This window comes from Eurypyga helias, unplaced genomic scaffold (assembly GCF_000690775.1).
Source record: "Eurypyga helias isolate BGI_N326 unplaced genomic scaffold, ASM69077v1 scaffold14743, whole genome shotgun sequence".
Taxonomy (NCBI): Eukaryota; Metazoa; Chordata; class Aves; order Eurypygiformes; family Eurypygidae; genus Eurypyga; species Eurypyga helias.
The window spans coordinates 1-10,677 of record NW_010239304.1 but is presented as its reverse complement, the minus strand read 5'-3'; the positions used below and the strand labels follow the sequence as shown (position 1 = coordinate 10,677).

The following is a 10,677-nucleotide window of genomic DNA, read 5'->3' as shown; positions in this document are numbered from 1 at the left end:
AGCTTCCCTGCCTTGTGCTAAGAGTTAACCCTGAGGGCATGGTCAAATTCTACCAGAAAGAGGTGTAGAAGTAAGCTTTAAAACACAAAAAAAACCACCTTTGACTTTGAATGGGACTCTTACACCTAACTCATTCAGTTACTTCTAGAAAATCCTATTCCCCCTTTTCCACTCCCGCTGGCGTTGTGCTGCGATGCAGCGTTCTGCTGGTGCTTTCCTAAACTGCTGCCCTGCACAGACTGAACCAGCCCATTTCCCTTCAAACAGAATGACTGTTTCACATTCAAACAGAATGACTGTTTCACATTCCCAGAAATGAAGGATGCTCACCACTTACTCAAGAAATAGTTTGCTTCCACTTTTAAGACATTCTCTTCCATTTGCACACTACTGGCTCCCGACAGTAGAGTTCACTCCATGCTTCAATAACTCCCTGTCTGAAAATAATTCAGATACCTTGCCCGCTACATAAATTAGCATCCTGCTACATAAGCTGAGCTAGGGGAGGACCACAGACTGACAATCTGACCTGGCAACTTCAGCTCTACAGAAGAAAGCACGACAAGCCAAGCTACAGTCCCCATGACAAAGCCACTAAGCATCAGCAGCCCCATGTCTGCAACGACAGCGATACCGTGCTGGGCGCTGCTGACAGACGGGATGGGAGCGCTGTTTGTAGAGAGGGGGCACTGCAAGTCAATAGAACAGCTGACAATCTGCTTTCCACCCAACTTACTATGCTTCGGGCAGGGTAGAAACTTGCCTTGTAGCACTGCACTCTCCAGGTGCTCTCGCTTTGCATTTCTTTTTGTGGCACAACCGAATAATTAGCAAGAGCCTCCTTCCCGGAGCATGAACTCCTTGGGAATCCTTCCAGCAGGGAAGAAAAACACAGTCAGTGGCTACACAACATAAACTACTCCTCCGTGGTGAAGGAGTCGTCATTTAGAATCAACTAAATGTTTGTTCTTTCTGCTTTAAAAATCAGCTGACTGATCACAGCTACCCGGTAAGTCGCAATAATCACAGCTACCCAATAACAAACCAAGTCGGTTTCTTTGGCTCTATCTACTTACAAGGGGCTTCACTCACGCTCTGGAGAGAGAAGCAAGAGGATTATGCGCTTCGCGCCCTGTGAACAGGCATTCGCACCACTGCCAAAGAGGAAAAATGCCCTCTGAGTCTTCTCATAAGTGAAAAGTCTGTTCTTTCTGTGCAGGACTCCCCAAAAGAAGAAGAATGAATTGTATGTTCAGCTTTACTAGAAACTGCAGGGGAGGGGGAAAGGCTGGTTGACACAATGTTTAGGCAACTAAACCCCACATCTCGGCCATCCTAGTGGGCATAACCGTCAATGGACAACCAGCAGCACACGAGAAGATGAACATCTTAGTTCGCTAAAGCCAATCAGCACAACCCTGAGGGGACGATCTATGTCCACGGGGGTTCACAGATTCACCTAAAACATCTTCAGAGCAACATTCTTTGTAGGTTATTTACCTCCTACCTCCCTGCAGTACAGCCACCACTTCGCCGCTTAGCAACAAATGCCTTTGGGTTTAAGGAAGTTCACAAAGTTAAGCTGAAAACAAACCAAGGTTGGGTTGGGGATTTTTTGGCCGTTCTTGTCCTGTGTTCAAAACCTGTTTACAACTTCTTCCTCAGAAAACATGTTATGAACTCTACTTTGTGCTTGCACCACGTGAAACCATGCTAAAGCCCCAGTACTGACAAGAAGCTGTTTGGGAAACACTTTGTAAACACAGACCCACTTAAGGAAATGCTCGTCCACGTGGGCGCTAACGAGGAAAAGATGTCTGGACGAGTATTTAAAACTGGCAGAAAGTCCTTCAAACATGTTGATCACACCCAGACAGATCACACCGTGTACGCGGGGTCCGTTTTTCAGCACGGCCATGACTTTGTACTTCAGTGGAGAGGCACGTTTCTACTTACTTGGTTAGCTTATGGCCCTTCATGGCCGCAAGGAAATCTCTCACAGTCTCAGGACTCTGGTATCTACAGGGTGTTTTTGAGATGTACTTCAGTGTCTGCAACGGACAGAAAGGAAGTAAACATTATTACACAGCGACTGTTTGCTTTACCAGCTGTGTATGAAACAAGCTGATGTTGAAAAGTTTCCTCAGTACTACTCACAAAAATTGGAAAATTCAAGTTTCTGAGTTTGCCTTTTTAGTCTTTTTTTTACAGGGTGGGAAGTGCTGTCACAGATGACATCACTCACACTGTCTTCAGTAAAACTGCATTGTTATGTGCTGAGGGAGTAAGAAACAAGCAATACAGAGCTACAACTTTCTGCAATGGAAATTACACCAGTACTTCTTGGAAAAGCCCCACCAGGACCCAGCCAGGTGAGAATTCCAGCTCCGACTATTCCCTCTGTGGCTCTGGACACCCACTTAGCTGACTGGTTAAAAGCCCAAAGTTGCATGCTGAAGAGTACGGGAAAGGAGCAAGTTTTAGCTTTGTCCACTAAAACCCACCTGCTGTTGGTGAGAGAGGCCTGCTCTCGTGGTTCGAAATCACGTCAGGAAACGCTGATTCTGTGATCGAGATGCACTTAGAGCTCTGCAGAACACTATCACTCACATTTGCTTTTCCTTTTAAAACCAGCAGGTATTTACAGATTCAAAGCTCACTTAAAGAGGTATCAAGATACGGGGTTTGAGTGGGGTTTTTTGTGTGTGTGGTGATTTCTGTTGTTGTTTTGGGGTTTTGTTGTTTAAAAGCAGTAATGTCTAGAAAAGTTGAATAGTGCCCATCCTTAAAACCTTCTGCCAAGTCACCATGTGCTCAGTGCCAGGGGTATCTCACTGCCAACCCCTAAATAACTCCTTAGACTCTCCACTCTACGGTTGTTTTCATCCTTTAGATGCAGACTTGGCAACGCACCAGCAGACACAAGCCCGCACAGAGCTCAGCACCAACAAAGACAACCCCCTGAGACCAAATGCTGCTTTTCTTCGACTTAGAGAAAATACAGGTAGAGTTTAGACCAGCTTCACACCAGGTACAAAACCAAGCACCCCACTGGAATTTAATGTGTCACAAATACAAGGCAATGAAAGCTTTAAGGTGCATTCTGACAACACATCCTTCAGGATCTTTCACAGCTGTTTCAGAGAGGAACAGGAAGCGTCTCCACGAGGATTTAAATTGCATTTTTTGTAAGTCCCTATTTTGTTGAATGCGAGCCTTTGGAATTACAACTCTGTGCCTTTTCAAACAAAGCCAAAACACAAACAAAGCCCAGGCCAAACCTTTTTCACATGAGTAGTTCCACCGCTCAACGGGATTACTCATGCGAGCAAGGCAGACCGCTTCCAACTCGCTGCCAACCACGCTGCTGCTCACGCCGTTCCGAGAGAGGCAGCAGGCCATGCCGCAGGTCTGCGACCAAGCTGCTAATGCCAGATACTTCACGTGTTGATTATGTGCACTATCTAGTTTTAAAAGTTCTTCCTAGCAATAGATAGGAAGGATAGATAGGACTGCTTTGTTAGCAGTCTGGTGTCCAACTGAAGTTTCTGACTCTACATGTGATCGCTACTCTTCTGACAAAAAAGAAAAAAATTTAAATCTATTTTAGTTGAAAATTATTAGTTGTTATTCTGTTAATGAAAAAATGCCTTATGTGATCTGTGCCTCAGCTCTGAAATCATGATTACACTGTACCATCAAACCATCAGATGAGAGCAAGTTGTGCCCTGGGTCCTAAAATAACAGAAAATTTGGGACAAAAACCTCACAAAACAAAACAGTTAAAAAACAGGGGGTTTAATGCTCTCTCTGATAGATTTTATGACGAGCAGCTGCGTGGCTCGTCCCTGACAGCACAGCCCACAACCTGGACAAACTGCCCACAGACAAGTGGCGAAAAAATATTTCCCTGTGGTTTTTAATAGAGAAAGTTTGATACAAAATCATGACCACCTGGAGCTAAGGATGCAAATGACCGCAGCTTGGGCTCATGTGCACCGGAACTTCGAGCGCTACTCACTTCGTACATGATGGTGTTCAGGTTCTGCTGACCAGAGCTCTGCTTGCTTTTCCCACTCTCTTTGCGCTGCTGCTTAAGATCCGTCAGTAGCTGGAACACCTGGGGAAAAAAACGAAGTGTTTTGAACCATCTGAGAGTATTTTACCTAAAAATATCACCGCAGGAAAAGATGAATGAACAACACAAAATCCTATCAACCGAACAACAAAAACACAAGTGTGGCTTCTTCGGAGACCGCACCAGCAATCGAAACAGAAGACCTTCCGGCACCAGAATGATGAATAGCTATTAAATTGTGGGTTTTTTTTTGATTTGAGACTATTTTAAACAGATTTTCAGCACTTGTTAAAGGTTATCCAAGAGCCCCAGAGGAGAAGCTGCCAGGATGAATCCATCCTGCTGGTTCACCTTATCTCATGTCCTGAAGAGAGGTGGGTCATGTCTGCTCCCATTTAATGTGGGTGACGCCTGAAGGAAGATGTCACACAAGTTTATGGCCCTACGGGATTTACTACGACAGGTGCACCTGTAATATTAAAATGGATACATAGTCTGTCTCACAATTTTACATTATCTGCAAAAAAAAGTAAATTCTACAACTGTGACACCGCCAGGAACCAACTCAGCACAGGCTCGACGCGTAGACGTTCCTGAGATCAGGGATCCCACTGTAAATTCCAGTGGAGTTATCCCTAATAGTAAACGTTGCAGTGAGCAGCACGGTGTCATGGTACGTTAAGCCACAAAGATTAAATTAGCTCCCCGTTCCGTCACGACAGTGTAACACAGGCAGACATTCCCGAAAAGGAGGGCACGAGGCTGTCGTCACACTCAGGGAGCAGCAAGCACCAACGTGGGAGCGAGATTCGGAGGGGAAGTCCCAAGGCAAGAAACGGTTTGAATTTTGCAACTGCGCTTGGTCAAATCTGTTACAACACAAGATCTTCATTCACCATGGACAAGCAGCAGAATGCTGAGAAAACGTTACAGCTACCCATTTATGCCCACAGTAAATCACATCAGGTTGAAATTTCTTCAGGTGTTTTGCTTCAAGCTTTATGGCACATCCAGAGCCAGCAGCCACAGCACAGTAACAGACCACTTCTTTCTGTTTAACCCCTAATTTTTGACCAGCTTCATTCAAGAACCAGACCCAGGGCGTTATAAACTAGCAAGTCCACAGAGACAAAATGCAAACATTTCTAGGCAGTGAGAAATAAGAACATTACTAGCTGTGAATCCTGCATCTCTTATGAAAAAGGAACAACCACCGATAGTCAGTCCTCACCTGAAAGCCAAAACCAAAGCTATGAATTTTTACCTAATGAATATAGCCCTGAGAGTGAGGCAAAATGACAGCTCCAAATTCGCAGAAGACACGTGGGCATACGACATGCCAGTCCGAATACACCTCAAACGGCTCCATCTGTGCAAAATACTCCCTTGATAAAGGGAACGTTAGCTATACCAGTCAAAGTGCAACTGGGAAGAGGAGCAAACAAAGAGATCGGCAGTTTTAGGGGAATCAAGACTCTGAAGAGCAGGAAAAGCTCATGCCCCAAAAGCCTACAGCTGCAGACACTGCAAATCCCTTCCTGACGAGGATCAAAGCGCTGCAGGCGTGACAGCTGCTGCGAAAGGGAAACGAGGAGCACACGTTCTCGTCAGCAGCTTCGTTTTCCACCTCCCGCCCTCTTCCAACACGGTAGGTCCACCGACATAAAGACGCAGCTGAAGCAAGTTCTGACTGAGGAGCGTGAGGGCTGGATTCTGCAGTTCTCCTGTTCCGGACCAGACCTGCGGGACACCTATGGATTCCACGTCAGGTGGCTGGCAGCACCACCCGACCCTCCACAGGCCATATTCCCGATTCCAACAATGCCCCAGCAAAGGAAGAAGCAAAGAGCAGAGATGGTTTTGAACAAATAACCTCTGAAACAGCTGCTCTTGTCTGCAGTAGCACGTGTTTTGCACAGACGCTCAGCACTAGTATGGCTGACACAGCATCCTCTCTCGGCAAGGCAGTTGGCCCCGAGCACCTCATCAAAGCTCTTCCAGCGGCCACCGGGTGGTTCTGCTCTTCGCAGACGCAGCTCAAGACAAAACATTTCAAGCCTTAGTTCCGAGTAAGATGAAACAACTGTGCAACTTTCAAGCTTTACCAAGAAAACACTAGGAACAGAGCACTCGCATTCTTAAACCCATTCAAAAAATCACATTCACAAGGAAAGCACGGAAAGTGTTCCGTTACCTGGCTGAAGGTGAACCAACAGGAACACTGCATTTCTTTCGACCTCACTAAGACAAAACCTTTACGTAGCGGGGAGGAAAACGATTCAGAACTTTTCTACACTAGAAAACACAAATTTTTTTATTCGTGTACAAACATTCATCGTCTGTTACAACAGGGCACTGCGGCTCCCCAGGACCCCAGACCAAGGTATATCACTGGCTTCCAGGACTGCACAGCAACACACCTCAGATCAAACTGTCTTCCCCTTCCTATAAGCTGAACTGCTTTGGAAACACCTCAAGATCTCTGGATGCCCCATCCCTGGGAGTGTCCAAGGCCAGGCTGGATGAGGCTTGGAGCACCCTGGCCTGGGGGAAGCAGCCCCTGCCCATGGCAGGGGGTAGGACTGGGGTGGCTTTGAGGTCCCTTCAACCCAAACTATTCTATGATTCTATGATCTTCCAAAAAATACCTTCAAGCATCCAGAGGTGTAGGACTGCGTTTCCAGCAGCACTGGCTTTAATAAAACTATGCATTAATTAGTTATAGGTCCTCGGGTGGTGCTGCACATCACAAGGTTAAATACAAAATGCTGATTCCAGCAACAGCCACCCGTGAAAAAGGTTTGAATTTCTCTGTGAGAATTTTTACTTGCAATATTAAAGAGACTCCAGCCATAAGTGTGTCACACACTCGGTCGTTCATTGGCACATCATAAGACAAACTTCAAAACCGGCTGTTTGGGACGCTGCTGCCCAGTTACAGAGGTGTCCAGTCTCCTGATGTCATGCAAAGCCCTGGTGACTCCCGCACGCTGGCCCAGATACACAAATGTTTAAAGATGCTGAAAATCAAATCCTAAAGAAGAAAGGGCTATACTCAAGAGGATTCAGCAAACCAAACAAGCACCAGTGTAAATGCAACGGGGCTGAGGTAGAAGTTACTAACCTTGTGAAGATCTGCTCCTCCTCTGCTTCAAAAGATATTTATACCTGGTGTTATTTAGGACCAAATTTAGGACCAAGCAAATAATATGGTACTAGTGAAAACTAGTTTTTTCCAGAAAGCAGGTTTTCTTTAAAAAGCTTTTTTCTTGCTAAGGAATGCAACAGAGCAGGTGGAAATCACATATAGGTCTCGCTGACTGTCGCTGGCAACTCCCCAAGGAGCACGCAAGGGACTGACCGAGCTTTAAACCGTCAGTTTAAAAGTCAGGACGCAGATAAACTCACCTCAAAGTTACTCAGCAACGCGGCATTTGCGTCCTTCCTAAAAGGGAAAATCAAAATGATTAATTTGTGTTCCAAATGACACTGAGACTTGTCTTGGCTGAGCTACAGACTGCAAGAACAGACACTACTGTCACAAGGTTGGTTTCTGCAAAAAAATCCTCAGGAAATCTATTTCTCATGATTCTCCAATTACCAAGCTGCTGCCACCTCTGGAAAGTATTTTTCCACATTGTGAGTAGAATCATTACATAAACATACAGTGCATTTTGCACAGTTTGCCCCACAAATCATAACACACACGACATCACCTTTTTACTCAGCCACATACTTACTCACTCACCCAATTTTATGCACTAATGCCAAATTGCCTGGCTTCTTTCTTACAAGAAAAGGCCTCCAGTTGGTTTAGATAAAGACTGACAGGAAGAACTGTTGAGATTACACACACTTGTTTATTAGCCAAGAGCACGGAAAGAGAAAACACAACGGCCATTTGTGTGTAGCGTGCCCGTGCACAGCTACAGACGTGGCGCTGCGTTTGCACACACTGCGCTGAGCGAAGGAACAACCTTGCTGCATTTCCACTTCATTTATTCTTTGAATCTTTCTGTGGCTACTCCTTTATTAGCAGTGCAAGGCTGACAGCTCCCGATTTTCCATCAGCCAAACACTTCCCCACCGATTCTGCCCCAGTTAAGCACGAGTCGTTACTCACCACTGGCAGGCTGACTGCACTCTTTGAGTCAAGCCGTAATTAGACTGATCACACCTCTGCTACTGCCAAATACTGTAATTTTGTATTTTTCTAATTTAAAAGAAGGGAAAAAAACCTGATGCAGAACATCCTATATTCCCCGGACAACACATTCTGCTGAGCAGTCAGCAGCCACAACAACAGAAAGTTTCCATACAAAAGGAAAAAAGGCCTTTCCCAGGTCTGCGCGGCAGCTTACAAAAAAGGTACACTGTATTGTTAAGCACCGCCAACTCTGAATAGAACTGTCACGCTCATCACTTTCAAACCAGTTAAATGCGTCCACAAACTTCCACAGGTTCTATCATTGTTTTTAAATGAAAAGGACCTTCTAAAATACGCTGAGATGAACTTCAACTTCCATTTCGCTGAGTCGAGTGAAACTTCAGCAAGTGAGCTCACCCATGCATTAGTCCGGATTCCTGTTTTCCAAACCCTATAGTGCGTGGTGTTGGCTAAATGCAATTCTTCAGAATGTCTGCATTCAGGCTACCGCCACAGAAATCCCGACGGATCAAAGACATTTGTTAGGAACAGCAGCACTACGGAAGAACTACGTCGGGAATTACCCTGTTAAAGAAGTGGAGGGGTCATATAGAGTGAATAAGTTACTGTGTCAATGAGCCTGCGAAACCCATCGACAGTTAAATGACTGGGGACAATCGCTTCCTTTTCATCCTAAAACACTGACATTCAGAAAAAAACTTCTTGCCCTTCTAATAGTGGACAGCAAATGAGCCACTCTCAAACCTTCAATGACTTTTGCTGTGTTGAAATAGCAGAATTAGAAACTGATAAACACGACCAGTTTCAGAAACTTTTGCAGAACTTACGAAGCAGAAAAACAATTTTCTTCCCATGAACCAACTGTCAGTTCTACATTCAGAGAACTGGAAGTTGTAAATAAATTCTGACGTACATTTTTAAATGGCCAACTAAACAGTATTCTTATTTTTTACAACGTTGTGGCTTAAACAAAAAGAAAAGAAATCTCACGTTATCAGCAAGTGTATAAACACTTTTCAGAACCTTTAATAAGGTAATATTTATGCAAATTTTTGTTCAAACCAAAACATTATTGAGGTCTTCTGCATATCATATAAAAAAGTATCTCAGTATATGGTATTACACCTCTAAAAATATCACTGACACTTCATGGGTTTAAATCTACTGCTTAAAACAGGTTGTACATGTAAACCAAAATGTTTTCTGGAGGGTTCTTTTCTCTAGCAACGGAAACTTTTGACACAGCGAGAACCTGGGAGAGGTTTTCCCAGCTGGAGAGCTTCCCTCTACGAACTGTCAGGCAGAAGACCAAAGACTAGGAAGATTAAATTCCAACAGCAATTCAAGTGGAAAATGGACTAAGTTGTTCCATTCCAACGCACGGGACGTTCACCCACAGCTCAGGACCCCAGGCCACCTCCCTTGATGCATCTTCTATCGGCACTAACAGAGGTAGCACCAGGAAAGTAAGCTGGGTGACTCGAGGGAGTGAACAACAAGCGGATGTACAGGCAGCATCAGAGACAGCATCAACGGCATCGTTCACAGCAGGGCAAATCCTGTCGTTCCTCACCTGCAACGGCAACTTTCAGCCTGCGGATGTGTTTCACAGCGTTTTTCAGTACGGAACAAGAGCAGGTCCTTTCCCTGCACGCTGACACTCGCGTTAAGGCTAACGCGACACAAACCCGTCTTTCAGCGGATGTTTCTTATTTGTTATCTACCTTTCACTTTGGTGTACAGCAGATTTAGTTAAAATTGTACAGAAGATCTAACGACAATGGATTACATTGGATATCCATGGTTATCCATGGATAACACCAGTTCCAACAGCTCAGCTGACTGGTGGCTGCTGGCACTCATCCCGCGGGACTCGCGCCCTGCGCGCACCCACCCACAGAAACCTGCGCTGCGTACGCGTATACGGCCCCGCAGCGGGCTCTTCGGAACTCACGCAAATCAGTTTCTAAGCTTCAAATAGGTCAAATCCTACTGTCCCGTGCCCAGGAGATGCTAAAAAGACAGCAACCCTGTGGTGCTGTCAGCCCAGGAAGGCAGCGAAACTTGCTGCCTGGGACGGCCACCCAGGGCTGCGGGAGTAACGGCCCCACGTGCCAGCGGGCCACAGCTTCGACTCGCCTCGTGTTTGCGACTGCTGGCAAGGGGTTTTCTCCTTCCCCAGCACACACAGCTCCTGCCACCGGCTGTCTGCCTGCAGCTCACAGGAACAGCTCTTCCCGGAGAGCGGGAAAGGGAGCGCGAGGAGACGGGCAGGGGAGACCTGGCCACAGCGCCTCTTGCCTTTCGCGCGCCGCGCCCCCCACCAGCCGCTGCAGCACGACTTTTAGAGGAGACGAAAAAAATCAAGATTCCCACCAGAACGCCTGAAAACACTGCTGGTTATAGGGGCGTCAAAGGCCCAATACCCCCC

At 45.9% G+C, this 10,677-nt stretch overlaps 1 protein-coding gene across 1 annotated transcript; it reads right to left on the bottom strand.

Moving 5' to 3' along the window:
* Positions 1-1,952: 1,952 nt before the first annotated feature.
* Positions 1,953-7,523, bottom strand: LOC104506964 (DNA-directed RNA polymerase III subunit RPC9-like; the record flags this gene model as incomplete). Its single annotated transcript, XM_010148106.1, has 3 exons — positions 1,953-2,051; positions 4,022-4,120; positions 7,487-7,523. Coding segments are annotated over 3 exons (235 nt in total), but the record flags the coding sequence as incomplete, so codon positions are not given.
* Positions 7,524-10,677: the final 3,154 nt, after the last annotated feature.